The sequence below is a fragment of the Scyliorhinus canicula genome, chromosome 14 (assembly GCF_902713615.1).
Source record: "Scyliorhinus canicula chromosome 14, sScyCan1.1, whole genome shotgun sequence".
Lineage (NCBI taxonomy): Eukaryota > Metazoa > Chordata > Chondrichthyes > Carcharhiniformes > Scyliorhinidae > Scyliorhinus > Scyliorhinus canicula.
In genome coordinates this window covers 62,025,834-62,047,697 of record NC_052159.1, presented here as the reverse complement: position 1 = coordinate 62,047,697, position 21,864 = coordinate 62,025,834, and the positions used below count along the sequence as shown (strand labels likewise).

The window sequence follows — 21,864 nt, the reverse complement described above, 5'->3', positions numbered from 1 at the left end:
CCAACAAGTTTAGCTAATATTGACTAACAAACCAAACAAAAAAAGATTGCATTTCTAGGAGTTAATTTGTCAAAGCATCGAAGTTAATAAACAACAAAATATCTTGGACATTATGGGCCCTGACAATATTCCGGCAATAATACTGAAGACTTGTGCACCAGAACTTTCCACACCCCAAGCCAAGCTGTTCCAGTACAGTTACAACATTGGCATCTATCTGGCAATGTGGAAAGTTGCTCTGGTGTGTCCTGTACACAAGAAACAGGACAAATCTAACCCAGCAAATTATAGCCCTATCAGTTTACTCTCCATCAAAGTGATGAAAGGAGTCATCGACAGTGCTATCAAGCAGCACTTACTCAGCAATAACTGCTCACGGATGCTCAGTTTGGGTTCCGCCAGGGTCATTCAGCTCCTGACCTCATTACAGCCTTGGTTCAAATATGGACAAAAGAGCTGAATGCCAGAGGTGAGGTGAAAAGTGACTGCCCTTGACATCAAGGCAGCATTTGGCCGAGTCTGGCATCAAGGAGCCCTAGCTAAACTGGAATCTGGGGATAAAATGCTCCGCTGATTGGAGTCATACCTGACACAAAGGAAGATGGTTGTGGTGGTTGGAGGTCAATCATCTCCGCTCCAGGACATGACTGCAGGAGTTCCTCAGGGTAGTGTCCCAGGCCCAACCACCTTTAGCTGCTTCATCAATTTACCTCCCTTCCATCATAAGGTCAGAAGTGGGGATGTTTGCAGATGACTGCACAATGTTCAGCACTGTTCACGACTCATCAGATAATGAAGCAGTCCATGTCCAAATGCAGCAAGATCTGGACAATATCCAGGCTTGGGCTGACATGTGGCAAGTTACATTCATGCCACACAAGTGCCAGGCAATGACCATCTCCTACAAGAGAGGATCTTGACATTCAATGGCATTACCATCGCTAAATCGCCTACAATCAACATCCTGGGGGTTACCATTGTTTCAAAACATTAATATTGTGGCTACCAGGGCAGGTCTAGGAATCCTATGGTGAGTAACTGACCCTGCCCACCATCTACAAGGCACAAGTCCGAAGTTAATGGAATACTCCCCACTTGCCTGGAAGAGTGCCCACCAACGACAAACCGTGGCAGCCCAGTGTACCGTCTACAAGATGCACTGCAGTAACTCACCACGGCTCCTTAGACAACACCTTCCAAACCTACAACCACTGCCAACTAGAAGGACAAGAGCAGCAGATACCTGGGAACCCCACCATCTCGAGGCTCCCCTCCAAGTTACTCGCCATCCTAACTTGGAAATCGGGGGCTGGTTTAGCACAGTGGGCTAAACAGCTGGCTTGTGATGCAGAACAAGGCCAGCAGTGCGGGTTCAATTCCCGAACCGACCTCTCCGAACAGGCGCAGGAATGTGGCGACTAGGGCCTTTTCACAGTAACTTCATTGAAGCCTACTTGTGACAAACTATCATTATTGTTAAATATATCGCCGTTCCTTCACTGTTGCTGGGGCAACATCCTGGAACTCCTTCCCTAATAGCACAGTGGGTGGACCTACACTTGAAAGGACTGCAGCGGTTCAAGAAGGCAACTCACCACCACCTTCTGAAGGGCAACTAGGAATGGGCAATAAATGCTGGCCTAACCAGCGACAGCCACATACCGTATATTAATTTAAAAACAATCCTCCTTTGCAAGTGCAGCATTTGTTGCCGATTCCTCATTTCCCTTTAACTGAATGGCTTGGAGGCCATTTCAGACAACCACATTGTCCAGGTCTGGAGTCACCTGTAGGACAGACCAGGTAAGGATGGCAGATTTCCTCCCCTTAAGGACATTTATAGACCAGATTGTTTTTTATGACACTCATCTAGAGTTTCATGGTCACCATTACTGAGACTAGCTTTTACTTCCAGATTTATTAATTAATTGAATTTAAATTCCATTTGAACTGGTGTCCCCAGAGCATAGCCTCAGCCTATGGATTACGAGTCCGGTGACAGTGCCACTATGCCACTGTCTCTTCCTTATGTTGCATGCATAGCCTTCAGAAATTAAATTGTTTTATTTGTGAACAAGTATAAAATACTACATTACATGAGGTGCCAAGTATTACAAGACCTTTTTTCACAATTGTTCTGTGTCTACCCTTTCTTTAGCTGCAAGAGAATGTAAATCAGGAACCATCTCAGTTCACACTTCTGACCTTTAAGGATCTAATCTCTTCAGCCATTGCTATGGCACCAGATAATCCTATGTACTGGGAGAACTTTCAAGCCAAGAAAGAAAAAACGAGACTGAGGATGCCTTTATAACATTATTACTGCAAGGAGCAGAGCTGTCAATCGTGAATCTTGGGTACCTTAATCACAGACGGGCAACTGAAGGAGACAATGTACAATATAAATCAATTATTTCCATTTCCTCAGAGATAGCTTTTCTTAAGCATTGTACAGAATGATTGGTGCGAACTTTGGTTTTAGATTTATGACATTGGCTGTAACGTTGTCATATTGATGACTATTTATTTAACATTATGCTTTTGCAGACCAAATGAAAATGTCAGTCTGACAACTGAATGGATTCAAAGGAGTAAACTATTCTTTCTGATGACTCATGAAGAAATTGATTAATAATATTATAATAATTATTATTGTCGCAAGTAGGCTTACATTAACACTAATGAAGTTACTGTGAAAAGCCCCTAGTCGCCACATTCCGGCGCCTATTCGAGTACACAGAGGGAGAATTCAGAATGTCCAAATTACCTAATAGCATGTCTTTCGGGACTTGTGGGAGGAAACCGGAGCACCCGGAGGAAACCCACGCAGACACGGGGAGACCGTGCAGACTCTGCACAAAGTGATCCAAGCTGGGGATCGAATCTGGGACCCTGGCGCTGTGAAGTGACAGTGCTAACCACTGTTCTACTTACTGTGTTGTGATGGTCTAATAAACAAGATTGTAGGATCTTTTCTGAGACATGTATTTGAACCCTGGATTAGCCATGACCAGAGCAAATTCCTCTGAATTTTGGATTGGAGGAAGGGACAGATGCAGTAAATACTTGAGAGATTCAATTTAGCAAGATAAATCCGGATAAACAACTGTTCACCTTACATAAGCAATCATTTAGGTAGAAACTAGCACGATGAATTCTTCTTTATTGGTATTTGCTACATCTTGCATTTCTAGACTGGGACCCACTGACAATAATAGGGACAGAGCAAGGTAAGTACCGTCCCTTCAAACCATTTCAATTGCATTGGTGCTCGCCACATGAACCTAACCCTTCGAATCATTTTCTGAATGGTGCACACTGTCTGATGCACCTCAATTTGTTTCTTGCAGCAGAACACACTTGCCACTTGCGCATCAAAGGCTCAATTTAAAAAATAATTTTTTAAAAAATACCCAGTTTCAGGCTTTAAACATTGTATTATCCCCCCCGAGAAAATAGCTTCTGTGATCTTTGAAGTCTGTTGTTGAAAAAGAAAATTGGTCTCAAGCCTTCTAATTGAAGAAAGTGACATTTTCATGAGCAAATCGCGAATCTGCATGAAGTCTGTAAACACCTTTTTTGGATTTTACTTTGCATTAAAATGTATTTGTGATCTAATTGTTCATGGTACTAATTGTTCCAATTATCGGTGAATACAGGATTAGAAACCCAATCACGTGTCTTCTCGGGATGTGGAATACTATACCATGGCCCAGTCAGTGGATGGTGGGCAGGTGAAGAGAAAGAGAATGTGATTTTAATGCCTTGTAGATTTTCAGATATTGAAAAATCACAGCAAGTTTCTTTAAGTAGTTTGCAGTTTAATATCTTGGTATTGCTGTTTTTCCTACATATCCTCAAGTATTTCAAATCTGGTGACCACTAGATCACGGATACCCTGTAGTTTAATCTACATTTAACTGCACTCAGCTCATTTTCCAAATTTAACTCTAGTATACTCTCTAACCATGGTGATTGATTAATTAAAGGAGATAACCCTACAAGCATCTGGAACCCTTCCATAGTGTCTCTTGATGCTTAAGCTGCCAGTATCTAAGTAATTGAAATCACCACAATCAACATTTTAGCTTTTCCTCAAGAATCCTTTGTGCATTTTCTGATCTACCTCTGGCTCCCTATCCACATGTAGAACATCTAGAATGTTTTAATCTTATTTTTGTCTGCTTTAGTAGCCAAACCCTTCTGCTGTCACATAATGCTCCTAAACTCATGTTTCCACTCTCCAGCTAATTTGTTGTTTACCTGCTCTGAACCCTGTAGCAGATATTTTAATCTGCTAGTGAATGTTTTAGTACATCAATGTCTTGTGTTTCTTAATACTAATTCCAGTTTCTCAATCTTTTTTATGTTTGCTGATATTCCCCATAAAATTATTTTTACTCCTCCACTTTTTTTCTTGCTGGTAACCAGCCAGTCCTCTTTACATTCCTCACCTCCCACCCAGGAGTCTATAAAGCTGGTTCAGTAATTCACTGTAATAGTACCCAGTCAGATAGAACATAGTGCAAAAGGAGGCCATTCGGCCTATCGAGTGTGGACCGACCCATTTAAGCCCTCACTTCCACCCTATCCCCGTAACCCAATAATTCCTCCTAACCTTTTTGGTCACTAAGGGCAATTTATCATGGCGTTAGGTGGATTTACCAATCCACCTAACCTGCACGTCTTTGGACTGTGGGAGGAAATAGCAGCACCCGGAGGAAACCCACGCAGACACTGGGAGAACGTGCAGACTATGCACAGACAGTGACCCAGCAGGGAATCGAACCTGGGACCCTGGCGCTGGGAAGCCACAGTGCTATCCACTTGTGCTACCGTTCTGCCCCCACTTTGCTCAGTTGCAATGCAGTACATTTCTCCACTAGTCCAATTTTTCTAGTTAAGTTTATCTGCAAACAACAGCAGAAAGCTAACCTTGTGTAGGACTGATACAATCTGACCCTCAAATACCTGTATAAAGGGGTATTATGGAAAATAATGAGCTTTTCCATAAAATTATTTGAACTCTTTGAAACCGTGAACTATGACTTTAAATTTACAAAGGCTGAGGGGAAAAAACGTACAAGCTATTGTCTTTTAATTGATTTGTATAACTCCACTTTTAACTTGGATATTATAATTCCACACGGTGCTTCAGGAATTTCAAAGCAATCCATTAAATTCAGCAGTCCCTAATAATTAATGCTGCTCAGATGTTTTTGCAAATGATTTCATGTTCCTTCATGTGTAACTAATATCAAATGATGAGAAAAGTCAGTGGTTCAGAGCTGCTGGGGTAAAGCGTCATAATCAAATTCAAAATGAATGGGGTTGTACGGAATGTAATTGAGGCCTAAATAGATGATGACTGGGACCTGCAATGTTATTTTATCTGTATTAAAATTTTATATACCATTATCCCTTTGCATAATTTTTACTGAATTAAATGGTATTTTTAATTAGTATACACCATGTAACTTTTACTAACGTGTCTAAATGTATCTGCGGGTCACAAGGCATTTAATGATTTCTATTATGACTGTTCATGTAGCAGGTTGTCAATAACTTGTATCTGTCAAATATAGATCAGTCCAGACTGGTACATTCCAGACTGGCACAATGTGACCTTTGACTGATTTACCAAGTTAAGATGCATTCCAGCTTTCTGACTGATTGTTATGACAAAGCACACTGTCAGTCTCCAAGAAGCCTACGTGAAGATTCGCAACCGACTATTAGCGTATTTTTCCACAGCTGTCTCTGGATTCCTGTCATGTACAGATGTCAGCAACTAATTTTGGAGCCATGTTAGCCCTGCTGGGAACAAGTAGGTCACAGTGCAATTACTTGTGATTAATCCTTTGGTCAAATGGTCACGGAAGAAAAAAAAAATCAGATAAATTGAAATGTTAAAAAAATACATTTGCTTGATGGAATCTATTGTAGATTTATTTTAAAAGCTAAACAACCCATTTATATGCATTAAATCATGCACTTTAGTTTTTGTAATTGTAAGCAGCAACAATTTGCAAATAAACAGACATTTAATATTGTAAAATGTCCCAAGGCACTTCACAAGAGCAAGAACAAGCAAAGAGATTTTAAAGGTTCAGCTGCCAATGAAGAAGCGATTTAAAAATTAGAGCATTTCACTATTATACATGGGCTCCATTCCTATATATGTCTGAGGGTTGACATCCTTTCTGCAGCAAAATAACTTACATCTCTATCACATGGGTGACTTTTGAGCCCGCATTAACGGTCTACATGATCGCTGACATAGATGGAAAATCCAAAGACCATTGGGAAAAGTGATTCTCTCTGAAAAGATTGCGTTTCCCAATTTTCCATGCACCGTGCTCGTGACATCACGAGGTTCATGCCGGCAAAGGCCAAGAACCTTAAAATCCCTGACAAGGAAACAGAGACAACCCCCACCCTCCCAGAACCAAGTGAACAACTTTTTCAGACTGGAGTCTTCTGCGCTGGGTTTTTATGACAACCCTCACTACTCTGAGAGCCAGGACAGCACTGGGCAGGGTGAGTCCTGTGCCACCACTGCTGATTCAGGAAGAGACACCCGGACATGGAACAAGTGAACAGGAACCGGCAGCACGGTAGCACAGCAGTTAGCACTGTTGCTTCACAGCGTCAGGGACCCGGGTTTGATTCCCAACTTGGGTCACTGTCTGTGCGGAGTCTGCATGTTCTCCCTGTGTCTGCATGGGTTTCATCCGAGTGCTCTGGTTTACTCTCAAGTCCCGAAAGATGTGCTGTTAGGTGAATTGGATATTCTGAGTTCTCCCTCTGTGTCCCGAACAGGCACTGGGATGTGGTGGCTAGGGGCTTTTCACAGTATCTTCATTAATGTAAGCCTACTTGTGACACTAATAATGATTATTATCATTATGGTGATGTCGGTGAATGACCGTATTGCTGGTGGGGTCTCGAGCAATGCGGGATCAACAACTGCGAAAACCAGGATGTACCATCCTCCAGCTGCCTTACCAAGAGCTGGAGAAGCGGAATGGGATGGAGGGAGTTAAACATTATTTACGGAAAAGACTCCTGGGTGTGCAGTTATGACATTCAAAGATGAACTTTTAAATATTGTTGAACACATTTCGATATAATTACCCAGCCCCCCGCCACATGATTCTCCATCACTGAATATTCAAACCTCGCCAACGTGACGTGACAATGAGAGTTACACATTATTCGAAGATGTGAATCAGTTGCGGGGAGCTGTGTTCCCTCCCCCCAACCAGGAGCGCAAAGGTAAGTATAGACCCGTGGGGAGAGGGGCATGCCTGGACACAGTGCCAACCTGGCAGTGTCAACCTGTGCCATGGGGCAGTGCCGAGAGTGGGTCCTCTGGGAAGCTACATTTGGGGGGGGGGAGGGGGGTGGCTGCTCCTATTATGCATGGTTGGGGGGGCGGGGGAGAGCGGTGAGAGAGTGCCAGGGCCCACTCATTTTTACTCTCAGAGAGGCTCACAGTCTGGCGAGAAAACTGCTCTGCAGATGCAGTGCTACACGCTGGTTTTCAGTCTGAGCCTGCCAATTTGATAAAATATGGCACCATTCCGCCCCATATCTTCAGAATGTCCCAAATGAATTAAATTTGAAGTGTAGGAAAATACAGAAGCCAATTCACATACACTGAAATGCCACAGACTGGAAATTAGGTGAATGACCTCTTAGTTATAAACTCATTCTCCTAGCACTTTCTAGTCCTGTCCACAAGAGGAACCGTCCCGATATTCACTCCTATCAATTCCTCTCAGAATTTTGCTTGTTGCATTAAGATCACCTCTTCTGCCGTCCAATTAGTATCGGCACAACCTGCGCAACCTTTTTTCGTAAGATAAGAGCTTCATTCCAGGAATGAATCAAGTGAAACTTCACTGAATTGCTTCTAATTCAATATCCTTTTCCAAATAAGGAGACCAAACTGCACTGTACTCCAGATGTGGTCTCACCATGGCCCTATGCAGCTGCAGTAAAACTTCCCTACTTATTCCATTTCTCTTGCAACAGGCAACAACAATCCATTTGCCTTCCTAAACACTTGCTACAATTGAATACTGACTTTTTGTCATTCATGAATCGTGATTCATATATCATTTGATGCATTGAGTAAAAAAATTAATACATCACCTTTCTCAGACTCAAGCAGGGAGGTAATTCAATCCAAATGTCACAGATACCATTTAAGAATGTGATTTTGTATGTATAAATTATCAGGCCAAATGATCTGTCACCGTGCATCATCATATGGCAATGCTTGTATTACATCTGCCTAGTAATGCAAGCTTGCAGCACAAATATAGAAACTTTGTATAAAAAGCAAAATGCCAGAGTCTGTTTAGCTTTGATCAGCTTCAACTTGTGCCACAACAAATATTTTGCCCTGGTAAAGGGGCATTAATGGTGTTCATGGTGGAGGAAAGGTCATTCAATATTTTTAAGGACAATGTAGATCAATTCCTGATGAACAAGGGTGTCAGATGTGGAGTTGAGACTGCAGTTAGACCAACCATTGTCTTATTGAATGGCAGAGAAGGTCTGCGAGGCCAAATGGCTGCCTCCTGCTCCTGGTTTGTATGTAAGTAGATAAACTTTCAGGCTGAAGTAGCCAGTTCAGCCAACAGCATCAAAATAACTGGTTTCACGGCTGCTGAGTGCTGTTTTTTTGTTTTTATATGTTTGTATAAATTTAAGCTAATCCCCAGTGAAACATTGCAACAAAAATTGAAGTGGCAACCAGAGATGTTATATTCAGCCCATCAAACTAATCAAATCTGATCTGTTGACTGAATGCAAAATATCAAATTAAATCCTGGTCTGGAATAATTAATGAGTGTTCCTGCAAAAATGTCACCCATGTGATCATTCTTCAAATCTCATCTATCTATGTATTAAGGACGTGAAAATCTGCAGCCATTCCGGTGCACATCTAGCCTGCACATCTTTGGGCTGTGGGTGCGAAACCCACGCAAACCGGGGAGAATGTGCAAACCACACGGACAGTGACCCAGAGCCGGGATCACACCTGGGACCTCAGCGCCGTGAGGCAGCAGAGCGAACCCAATGCACCACCGTGCTGCCCTTGGAATAACTGTTTTGTGTGGGAGGTACAGCTGCAGGTTGACCAAGACCCTGAAAGACCTACCCAGGATTTTTTTTAAGCTTTAAAGCAACTTTTAAAAATATATATTTGTGGGATGTGGGAATCGCTGGCTAGGCCAGCATTTATTGCCCATCCCGCATTGCCCTTCAGAAGGTGTTGGTGAGCTGCCTTCTTGAACCACTGCAATCCCTGAGATGTAGGTACATTCACAGTGATGTTAGGGAGGGAGTTCCAGGATTTTAACCCAGTGACACTGAAGAAACAAAGATATATTTCCAAGTCCAGATAGTGAATGATTTGGAGGGGAACTTCCAGGTGGAGGTGTTACCAAGTATCCAGTACTTTTGTCCTCCTAGATGATAGTGGTCATGGGTTTGGCAGTTGCTGTCCAAGGAAATAAAAGAGGTAAAAGAATAAATGTAAGGAATAAAAACCGAAAATGTTGGAAAGAACTCAGGTCTAGCTGCATCCGTGGAGAAAGAAACAGTTAATTCAGCATTAGTTTTTCCAGCATTTTCTGCTTATATTTCAGATTTCCAGAAGCTGAAGTATTTTGCTTTTATTTCCATTTGTAAGGAGTCATGAACAGGAGTAGACCATTCAGGCTGTTGAGTAGGGACAATATTCTAGAATGTTAAAGGCATGTAAATCCCAATCTTGGGGTCAGTAACAGAGGTCTGGGTCTAGACCATCTCAACGCCTTCACTGAGATGGCTTACTTGTGAATTTTCAATATGATCTTGATTGATCAGACAATTCACTGCCTTTTACCCACATTCTCCCTAATAAATCTTTACATGACTGCAAATCAGAAATTATCAACTTCTATCTTAAACATATTCAATGACTGAGCTTCCACAGCTGTCTGGGGTCAAGAATTCCAAAGATTCACAGCCCTGCCCTCTATGTAAAGAAATTTCTCTCATCGTGGTCCTAACAGATGTCCCCCTTATTTTGAAATTGTGCCCCTGGTTCTAGACTCCCAAAGCAAGGGATACATCTTGCCTGCATCTACACTGTATTCCTGTATGTATTTTGTAGGTATCAATTAGCTCACCTATCTTTGAAACCGTCGAATACAAGCCCAGTTTCCCAATCTCTCTTCATAGGGCAGTCCCACCATCCCAGCAACAGGTCTCGTGAACCTCTATGGCAATACTATCCTTTCTGAGGTAAGAGGATCAAAACTGCACATAATGCTCTATGTGTGGCCTAACCTAGCCTCTATACAATTAATAATAATCTTTATTAGTGTCACAAGAAGGCTTACATTAACACTACAGTGAAGTTACTGTGAAAAATCCCTAGTTGCCACATTCCAGCACCTGTTTGGGTGCACGGGGAGAATTCAGGATGTCCAAATTAACTAACAGCACGTCTTTTGGGACTTGTGGGAGGAAACCGGAGCACCCGGAGGAAATCCACTCAGACACAGGGAGAACGTGCAGACTCCACACAGAGACCCAAGCCGGGAATTGAACCTGGGACCCTGGAGCTGTGAAGCAACAGTGCTAATCACTGTGCTCCGTGCTGAATTGAAGCAAGACTTCACTACTACTGTACTCCAATCCTCTTGCGATAAAGGTTAACGTTCCATCAGCCTTCCTATGAGCTTGCTGCCCCTTCATGTTAGCCTTCAGTGACTTATGGACAAGATCCCTTTGTACATGTACATTTTCTAATTTCTTATCATTTAGGAAATACCCTGCACATCTGTTCCTTTTACCAAAGTGGATTAACTCTCCTTTTTCTGCACTATATTCCATCTGCCATTTACTTGCCCACTCTCTTAAGGCAGTCCAAATCCTCTAGCTGCTTTACATCTTCCTCACATCACACATTCCTGGCTAGCTTTTTTCATCTGCAAACTTGGAGTCACTTGTCATTTTGCGAACTTGGGCGATGGCTTTCTTTGGCTGGAAAAGATCAATTCCGAGTTGAGGGATTCAGTGGGGGGCTTCGAGGGACAATGGGAGGTGTTCGTGACCGTGTTGGAGGAGTTGTTCATCAGGGGGGAATGAGGGGGAGGGTGGGGGGGGGGAGACGAAAAACTGTATAGTTGTGTGTTGGGAAGGTTGTTTCCTGAATTGTTTATGTGTTGAAACTTTTTATATACGTTTGGAATAAAATACATTTTAATAAAAAACTAGGAACAATTCATGATTGGGTAATGGGCTAGCACTGGCACCATGTGGAAGTCGATCGATTCCAATGAAAATGGTATCTAATTCAATGGAGTTTGGATTGACACTCGAGAGGTTGACAAACTGCAGCCGCATATTAGCACTCCACTCCGCACAGACATTCATCCCAGCCAACAGGATGGCAGCACGAATAGCAGACGCAGAGCTCGAGACTTTGCTGGCCACATCTGGTGGGCGACAAACACCACACGCACCCCACCCTGCACCACATGCCAGCACCCATACCACCCTCCATGGCCGGGTGCCCTGCCCACAAAAGCCGACCAGCTGCTCACCCCCTTTGCTGCACGTACCGAACACTGTGCAAAAGTCTGTCTCCGCTTCCTCCCCCGCCCCTCTCTAGGAGAAGGGAGCGCATAACCAGAGAGAGAGAGAGGACGTGAGGGGGACTGCTGGATCTGCAACCCTTCACTGTCACAGAGCGCCAGCCACTGGACGAGGTCAGTCGGCTGGGAGAGAGGGCAGTAGCCAATGTGGAAGTCGGCATTGGGCAACCAAGTGAGCCCCCACTGAATTGCGTTGTCCCTATGGCACTCATGGCATAGCCCTCACCCTACCACCCCATACCACCCCAACCTGCGATCCAATCATGCGCCATGTCCTGAGTCTTGCAGGTTCATCTGCCAATGAGGCAGGCCCTTCTGATGTCCACCACCCCCGCCATCCCACCCTCATCCCAACCTCAAGCAGATTCCAGTGACGAGGTGGCAACTGATAGAAGAAGGGAGCTCCCAAATGCCAGCTCGAGACACCCCAAGCACCAGTCTGGGGGAAACACTGCCTTTCCGTCACAGCTGTCTCCAACACCCTCCACCACCCAGAAACACTAACTTGGTTGGGCATGTTAGTGAAGAGGCTCCTGGGGCACAATCTGGTGCACATCATGCACATGTAGCAGTACTTCAGCTGGAGGTAGAAATCCCTGAGGGGGCGAACAGTCGGAGGGTGGCCCAAACCCAAGGACTAGCTGCCATCCTAATGGGTCTCGGGCTTCTGGAATTGGTGCTCCTAATAGTGGAGATGCAGACACAGAGCCAGGGATTATATAATGGATGTCAGCAACCGTTGGAGGAATCCAACCATCTGCAAGGGCAGGAGGCAGTGCCGCCCATGCGTGCTACCTACCCAGGTCAACATCGCACAGGTGGCTTCCACGGTGGAGGCCTTGGGGGCGAAGGTATCAGCAATGGGTCAGGGTGTCCAAGACCTGGGCACTCTGTGCAGACGGTGGCCGAGGCACAGGACAGGGCAGCCCTGTCACAGGCAGCCATGTACCAGGGCCACCAGGGCATGCAGCGCCGCTCCAGAACTTTCGCAGTCCCAACGGGTTATGACTGAAGGTGTTGACGACATTACCCGGGCACTGGCTGACCTGAGCCAGTCCCAGCGGGAGGTGGCCCAGTCCCTGTGCTCCATGGCCACGAGCATTGAGACCCTGGTTGGAGATGAGAACGATAGTCCAGGACTGGCAGCGCCAGATGGCGGAAGAGCCCCAGCAGTTTGCACTCCTGGTTGCACCCCCATCCCGCAGAGAAACCCGAGGGCCATTGGGCACTGTGAGGGAGCAGGAAGTGATGGGGCCCATGCCGGTGACCCCCGAAGGAGAGGTGCTGGAACACCGCAGCGCCCTAGACTCCAACCCGCCCCCCCCCACCCCCATCCTCTCCTGTTCCAGGTGCATCCAGTCAGCAGTGGGCAAAACAGGTTGGGGGACATCTGAACAACTGCCAGGCCCATCCAGGCATGGTCACTCCAGAGGACGGCTGCGAGAGGGGACCCAGGTCGCAGGGACGTAATTGCAGCAAGCCGCCTCTGCCCCAGATGTACCACCTGGGGATCCACCGAGATGTATCGCTATGACCTGTAAGACCAGCAAGGTAGACACCAGTTAAGTTGACAAGGGTGCAGCACCCAGGGTAGCGTTAGAGGTTAGGGCACAAACCGCTATGGAGATGTTCACCTGTTATGTTCAAAATAAACACCTGCACAAAAAAGGTCCATGCCAGGATTCTCCAAGCACGCGCCAGGTCGGATATACGGGGGGGGGGGGGGGTACGTGAATCCTGCACCGATGCCGGACCACCAATTCCCCGGCGACCGGAGAATCGCCGGCAATCACATTGGCGTGGTCACAGCAGCGCCGGTCGGGGGCAGTTGAAAGCGTCCCCCGTGATGATTCTGCGCGCTCGACGGGCCAAGTGCCCGCCGAGTTCCACCGGCATCGTTTGCGTATGGTCCTACCCGTCGGGACCTCGGCATTCTGGCTGCGGGGGCCTTCCTAGTGGGGGGCGGAGGGAGCTGACACCGGGTGGGGGCCTCCACTGTGGCCAGGCCCATGATCGGGTGCAACCGATCGGCGGGCGCGCTAATTCCGGCGGGGGGGCCTATGTTACGCCATACCGGGCCCCTGTAGGGCTCCGCCATATTACTCACGGGCCGGTGTGAAGATGGTCATGGTGCGCTTCCGTGGATCCGCGTTGGCCGTGGCGCGCATGCACGGACCCACACTGGCCGTGGTGAGATGGCTTTCGGCACCGGAGCAGCGCACAGCACTCCGGCGCCGTTCTAGCCCCCGAGGACGGGGAGAATGACTGTGCCTGGAGTCCCGTTGATGCCGGGCCCCAAGACAGACACCGCACAACTCCCCGGTGCCACAGCCCATCACTCCAAGGGTCAGTGGATGGAGTGGCCAGCTCGCAAGCAGGGATCACCAAGATGGATGGTGGAAAGTGCTACTGTGGGCAGGAGCCAGACATTGTCAAACAATGTGGGGCACCAGAGCTCATCGCAGAGCAGATCATTATCATCCTACATCCCATGGCCCAGACCTGCTGTGACTGCCAACCCAGGGCTTCGCACTCTGTAGTGAGTAAGGGGGCGGGGGGATGGAATGTTCGTGTTGTTGGCCAGCCCTCTAGTCAGTGAACCTTGAGACAATTAGAGCCTCCTGTACGTGCTGGCCCTGGTGCACATGTTGTTCGGCCTCCTGCACCTGCCCGGGTCCATGCCCTGGGCATCCTCCGCATCCTAATTGCTGGACGAGGCCTCGCGTTCATCCTCCTCCTCCAGCAGGTCGCCCAGCTGCTGCGCACTGTTATGGAGGACACAGCAGGCCACCATAATGTGGGAGTCCCGCCTAGCGGGAGGCGGTGGCATAATGGCATTGTCACTGGACTAGTAACCCAGAGACCCAGGGTAATGCTCCGGGAACCCGGGTTCAAATTCCACCATGGCAGATAGTGACATTTGAATTCAATAAAAATCTGAAATTAAAAGTTCCAGTGATGACCATGAAACCATTTTCGATTGTTGTAAAAACCCATCTAGTTCACCCGTATCCTCTAGGGAAGGAAATCTGTCGTCCTTACTTGGTCTGTCCTACATGTGGCTCCAGATCCACAGCAATTTAATTTAATTTGGTTTAATTTGGAGAAATGGAGTTTAATTTGGATAAATGTGAGGTGATGCATTTTGGTAGATCAAATCAGGACAGCACCTACTCAGTTAATGGAAGGGAGTTGGGGAGAGTTACAGAGAGAGATCTCAGGGTACAGGTTCATAGCTCCTGGAAGGTGGAGTTGCAGGTGGACAGGGTGGTGAAGAAGGCATTTAGCATGTTAGGTTTTATTGGTCAGAATAGTGAATACAGGAGTTGAGACTTCTTGTTGAAGTTGTACAAGACATTGGTAAGACCACACACGGAATACTGTGTTCAGTTCTGGTCACCCTATTATAGGAAGGATATTGTTTTTTTAAATAAATTTAGTGTACCCAATTCATTTTTTTTTCCAATTAAGGGGAACTTAGCGTGTTCAATCCACCTACCTTGCACATCTTTGGGTTGTTGGGGCGAAACCCACGCAAACACGGGGAGAATGTGCAAACTCCACACGAACAGCGACCCAGAGCCAGGATCGAACCTGGGACCTCGGTGCCGTGAGGCAACAGAGCTAACCCACTGCGCCACCGTGCTGCCCTAGGAAGGATATTGTTAAACTAGAAAGAGGGCAGAAAAGGTTTATGAGGATGCTACCAGGACTTGGTGGTCTGAGTAATAAGGAGAGGCTGGATAGGATGGGACTTTTTTCCTTGGAGCGTAGGAGGCTTAGGGGTGATCTTATGGAGGTCTATAAAATAATGAGGAACATAGATAAGATAAGAGTCAACATCTTTTCCCAAAGGTAGTGGAGTCTAGAACTAGAGGGCATAGGTTAAAGGTGAGAGGGGAGAGATACAAAAGAGACTAGAGGGGAAATATTTTTACACAACGGGTGGTGAGCATCTGGAACAGGCTTCCAGAGGCAATGGTAGAGGCGGGTACAATTTTTCCTTTTAAAAAACAGTTGGACAGTTACATGGGCGGGTATAAAGGGATATGGGCCAAATGTGGACAAGTGGGACTAGCTTAGTGATAGAAACTGGGTGGCATGGACAAGCTGGGCCAAAGGGTCTGGTACCATGCTGTAAACATCTATGACGCTAATATGGTTTACTCTTAACTGCCTTCTGAAATGGCCTAGCAAGCCACTCAGTTCAAAAGGCAATTAGGGATGGGCAACAAATGCTGGCCCAGCCGGCGACACCCACATTCCCTGAACTAATTTTTAAAAGCATGCTATACTGGAGGGCCCCTCCAGAGCACCTCAACCACATCTTCAGGATGCCAATGCACCTGATGCACCGCTCAATGCCGATGCAGTGCTCGATCATGCCCCTGGGTGCAGCATGGGCATCATTGCAGCAGGTCTCTGCGTCAGCCTGTTGCCTCCGGAGAAGTGCCATCAGTCACGACCACAGGGGATAACCCCTGCCACCCAAGAGCCAACCCCTCACCCGGGGGTACGCCTCGAAGGTGTCAGGAACCGTCAAGTGTGCCAGGCACACTGCCCGGGTATTGGGTGAAGACGTGCAGGAAGTGCAGCTCATGGTCACACCAGCTGCACGTTCATCGAGTGGAACCCCTTTCGGTTTGTGAAGACTGGCCCGATATGGGCCGGTTCTCGTGGGGGGACATGCATCCTGTCGATCATCCCCTGGACCGGGGACATCCCAGCAATGGACGCCTGCCCACTGCCCGGGCATCCTGGTGGGCTCGGTCCACATTGAACGTGATATATTGTGCCAAACAGGCATATAGGGCCTCTGTGATGGCTCAAATGCATCTGTGCATCAATGTTTTGAGATCCCAGACAGGGCCCCAGTCGGTGCCTAGGAAGACCCATGGCATAAAGGTTCAGGGCGACCATCACCTTGATGGCTACCGGGAGCAGGTGCCCTCCCCCATACCCCCATGGTTCCAGGTGCGCCATGATCCGTCAGATGTGTCACACTGTCCGTCTGCTCAGCTGGAGTCTTCAACGACATGCCTGGTCCGGCAGGTCCTTGAATGGCGGATACTGCCGGTTCACACGAGGCCAGGTCTGGACTCCTTCCCACCTCCTCCGTCTGTTGGGCGGCCAGCTCTCCATCCTCACCCGCTGCCTCCTGTTCCCCTGGGGCTGTTGCGGTCTCCTCCCTGAGCATCTCCTGCTTGTACAGCATCAGTGCATTCCCCGGGGCTATGGCGGCTAGGATGAAGACCACCATTCCTGGTTCTTTCCACTGGCGGGTGAAAGCAGAACTAGGGGGCATAGCCTCAAAATAAGGGGAAGTAGATTTGGGACTGAGTTTAGGAGGAACTTCTTCACCCAAAGGGTTGTGAATCTATGGCATTCCTTGCCCGGTGAAGCAGTTGAGGCTCCTTCATTAAATGTTTTTAAGATAAAGATAGATAGTTTCTTGAAGAATAAAGGGATTAAGGGTTATGGTGTTCGGGCCGGAAAGTGAAGCTGAGTCCACAAAAGATCAGCCATGATCTCATTGAATGGCGGAGTAGGCTCGAGGGGCCAGATGGCCTACTCCTGCACCTAGTTCTTATAGCACAATGGAGCTTGTTGAAAGCTGAATTTATAAGGTCACAATAAAGCATTATCAACACTAACTATTTCCAGGTTTGAAGATGTAAAAACTACAAAATACCTGAGGTGAACGCAACAGGACTTTGATTTCCCTTCAATTACACGTTCACAATCTTATTCTCTTGAGTAACATGGGTCACTTGATAAATTGAAATATAAACTGAATGCCAAACTTTTATTACCTTCTCCTCGAAGGTAAGGTGGAGACTTTTAATAAGGTATGAAGAAAAAGAAAGGATTTTTCATACCCCCTCAGGATGTGGATGTGCAAGGCCACATTTGTTACTGATCCCCAAAAACTGAGAAGGAAATTATTGGCCCTCTATTTGTGGTCATTTGTACTCCTATAATGGATTAGTGCTGAAAACTGTTCAAGTAAAAATTTGGCTGCACAACATCTGTAGACCTATAAAATATCCTTATTATACTGCTATAGCTCAACATGACTAACAGGGTATTAACCAACAGACTGAAACAGTATTCACACTAATAAAAGATGACAAGAAAACAATTGACCTATTAATTAGAGAACAATTTACTTCCACTAGTGAGCTATTTTTATAGGCATTGATGGGAAGAAAAACACAGTTATTGATTTGGTATACATGGAATTATCGACTTGTCAATGTAGTAGACCTATTGTTAATTATTAAGTTTCATCAAATTTCATCAAGTTTACAAGAAAATTGAACATGATTTAGAGAAACAAATATTGACTACATGTTTGAATTCCTGTTTCTCTTCATTCTTACACATGTAATTTTTCATTCTTCCAAGAAATACAAGCGTCATTGCAAGGCCAGCATTTAGTGCCCATTCATGAGGAAGTGGTGGTGTGCTGCCTTCTTGAATCGCTGTTGTTCATCTAGTGTAGGTACACCTACAGTGCTGCTAGGAGGAGAGTTCCAGGATTTAATCACACGGCAGTGAAGGAACAGCAATAGTTCCAAGTCAGGATGATCTGTTAATTGGAGGGGGACTTGTAGTTGATGGTGTTCCTATTCATCTGCTACCCTTGTCCTTCAAGATGGTAGAAGTTGCAGTTTTAGAAGTTGTTGTTGAAAGCACTGAGGTTAGTTTATGCAATGCATAGACACGGGTGGCACGGTAGCACAGCAGTGAGCACTGTTGCTTCACAGCACCAGCGTCCCAGTTTCGATTCTCGGCTTGGGTCACTGTCTGTACTCCTATAATAGATTAGTGTATGTTCTCCCTGTGTCTGAGTGGGTTTCCTCCGGGTGCTTTGGTTTCCTCCCACAAGTCCCGAAAGATGTGCTTATTGGGTGAATTGGACATTCTGAATTCTTCCTCCGTGTACCCGAACAGGCGCCGGAATGTGGCGACTAGGTGCTTTTCACAGTAACTTCATTGCAGTGTTAATGTAAGCCTACTTGTGAGAATAAAGATTATTATTATAGATGGTGCCACTGTGCATCAGTGGTGCATGGGGTGAATGTTTAAGCTAGTGGGTGAAGTGATTGTCAGCTTGGCTGCTTTCTCCTTGATTTTGTACAGCTTCTTGAGTGTTGTTGGAGTTGTAAGTTCCACAAAAGTGGCGAGTATTCCACCATACTCCTGATTTGTGGGGAATTTTGGAAGAAAGAGTTGAGTTATCTGCCACAGACTTCCCAGCCTCTGACCTGCTCGTACAGTCACTGTGGGTGAAATTCTCTCAGTTTTTCCTTCAAAGTGTCAACTCAGGCAGGAAAAACATTGTGTTAGCCCACCGGGTGGCTCATATTGAGGCATTTGGGATTAGTAGTTTACTTCATTCCCCATTGGGAACACTTTCAAAGCTGGTTAGCTCACTGGGCTAAATCGCTGGCTTTTCAAGCAGACCAAGCAGGCCAGCAGCACGGTTCGATTCCCGTACCAGGCGCCAGAATGTGGCGACTAGGGGCTTTTCACAGTAACTTCATTGAAGCCTACTCGTGACAATAAGCGATTTTCATTTTTTAATTCATTTTCATAAAAGATATTGGGCGGAATTCTCTGACCCCCCGCCGGGTCGGAGAATCGGCGCTGGCGTGGTCGGTGTGGCGCCGGTCGGGTTATGCACCGACCCTGGGCCGGCGTGCTGATTCTCTCGCACGGATGGGCCACGTGACCGTCAACAAAAAGCCGAGTCCTGCCAGCGCCGTTCTAACATCCTCTGAACTGGCGGGACCTCGGCGTTGAAGGGTCCAGGGGTGGCCTGTGGGGGAGGGGGGGAGGTCTGATCCTGGGGGGGGCCTCCGTACTGGCCTGGCCCTCGATCGGGGCCCACTGATCAGTGGCCGGCCTCTCTGCCCGCCGGCCTCCTTTCCTCCGCGCCGGCTCCTGTAGCCCTGCACCATTTGACGTTGGGGCTGCCGCGAGGAAGAAGGCCACTGCGCGTGCGCTAGTTGGCGCCAGCCCAACTGCGCATGCGCGGACCCCGCGGCACCGGATTCAGGCCAGGATCGGCACCGTCCTAGCCCCTGTGGGCCGTAGAATGGGGTCCCAGAACGGGCGCCGACGCCAGAGTAAAACACTCCCGTTTTTACTCCGATGTCGACACTTAGCCGCCCGTTGGGAGAATTTTGTCCATTCAATTTACTTGGATTGTTTCTTGTGGGAATGTAATGGGCCGACAAAGGAACCTGAGTTTGTTTTCACCATCTGGGCCATCTGCTGGACAGACAAAGAATGCAATAGGTGCAAAATTCCTGAGGACCCCAGGAATTTCTTTCAATGCCCCTAAGATTCTTTTGGCTTATAAGTAGAGCAGGTAGAAGATGTACCCATAGCCCTTTCCTGTTGGCGATTGCTCAATAAATAAGTAGTAAGCTAGAAAATCAGGGATCAGGGTTCCATTCAAAATCTGGAACCCTCTCACCTCAACAACCTGAGTTGAGTCTCTGTGGGTGAGAATTTCTACATTTAAAAAAAAAATTTTTAATTCATATTTTCAATATTTTTGCAACACACAAATCCATCCCAATGCCAAACGCCAAACGCCCTCCCCCCATTGCTGAAAATCAGATCCCCAAAATGTAAGACAAACAAACTCCATCTCCGGTGGAACTCCTCATCTTCCCCTCTCAGAGCAGATTTCACCTTCTCCAAATGCAGGAGGGGTTTGGGGGGGGGGGGGGGGGGGCGGTGGAGGGGGGAGAGAAGGTATAACAGCACCATGTCCTCTTTCATGCCCTTTAAGTGCAAGAAAATGCACGCTCTCTTCACCAGTCCCCGACAAGCCATTCACTCTCACATCACCATGACTGGGGGGGGGGGGTCTCCCTCCAACCCCACCCTTTCTACCCACCATGACCATCCTCCCAGGTGAGACCCAGCTCCGGCCCTAGTCATCCCCCCCACCCCACTCCTTCTTCCCAGAAACCCCTTCACAACCTTCTCTTGAAAACACCTCATCCCATTCCAATCCCCCTCACCATTCACCTCCCAGGCCCATCGAAACCTGTCCATATAGGTTCCAACGACCACTGCCCCTCCCTCCACCTTGCTCTTAATCACTAGTGTGGCGGTCCCTGCCAAAGCACCCTCCCCACATCGAAAAAACACAACAGCTCCAAAGCCTCCCACACCCACCTCTTCCAAACTCCCAAAACTTTACATCTAAACAAAACCCAAACAATCATAAATCCCAACCGTCCCTCCCAAAACACCAGCCCAAACATCCATTACACAAAACAGTGAACCATGACATCCAGAAAAGGGAAATAACAATATAAAGGAAAAACCCAGTCAAAAGTCCAAATTCAGTTCGTATTTTGTGCTTAAACAAAGGAGATTACAATGGGATGAGAGAAGAGCTAGCTAAGGTAGACTGGGAGCAAAGACTTTATGGTGGAACAGTTGAGGAACAGTGGAGAACATTCCAAGCGATTTTTCACAGTGCTCAGCAAAGGTTTATACCAACAAAAAGGAAGGACGGTAGAAAGAGGGAAAATTGACCGTGGATATCTGAGGAAATAAGGGAGAGTATCAAATTAAAGGAAAAAGCATACAAAGTGACAAAGATTAGTGGGAGACTAGAGGACTGGGAAATCTTTAGGGGGCAACAGAAAGCTACTAAAAAAGCTATAAAGAAGAGTAAGATAGATTATGAGAGTAAACTTGCTCAGAATATAAAAACAGATAGTAAAAGTTTCTACAAATATATAAAACAAAAAAGAGTGGCTAAGGTAAATATTGGTCCTTTAGAGGATGAGAAGGGAGATTTAATAATGGGAGATGAGGAAATGGCTGAGGAACTGAACAGGTTTTTTGGGTCGGTCTTCACAGTGAAAGACACAAATAACATGCCAGTGACTGATAGAAATGAGGCTATGACAGGTGAGGACCTTGAGAGGATTGTTATCACTAAGGAGGTAGTGATGGGCAAGCTAATGGGGCTAAAGGTAGACAAGTCTCCTGGCCCTGATGGAATGCATCCCAGAGTGCTAAAAGAGATGGCTAGGGAAATTGCAGATGCACTAGTGATGATTTACCAAAATTCACCAGACACTGGTGTGGTCCCGGCAGATTGGAAATTAGCAAACATGACACCACTGTTTAAAAAAGGAGGTAGGCAGAAAGCAGGAAATTA

The 21,864-nt window shown here is 46.7% G+C and overlaps 1 protein-coding gene and 1 long non-coding RNA gene across 3 annotated transcripts in view; one reads left to right on the top strand and one right to left on the bottom strand.

Moving 5' to 3' along the window:
* Positions 1-2,612, top strand: part of aasdhppt (aminoadipate-semialdehyde dehydrogenase-phosphopantetheinyl transferase) — an 81,672-nt gene extending 79,060 nt beyond the window's left edge. For both annotated transcript variants that reach the window (XM_038817657.1, XM_038817658.1), the window contains exon 6: positions 2,159-2,612. In XM_038817657.1, the coding sequence (XP_038673585.1) occupies positions 2,159-2,314 (156 nt within the window). In that variant the 3' untranslated portion in view covers positions 2,315-2,612. The remainder of the gene's footprint in view (positions 1-2,158) is intronic.
* The window catches only part of LOC119977080, a 104,105-nt gene that overhangs the window by 16,721 nt on the left and 65,520 nt on the right, over positions 1-21,864 (bottom strand). The gene's annotated exons all lie outside the window — the stretch shown is intronic.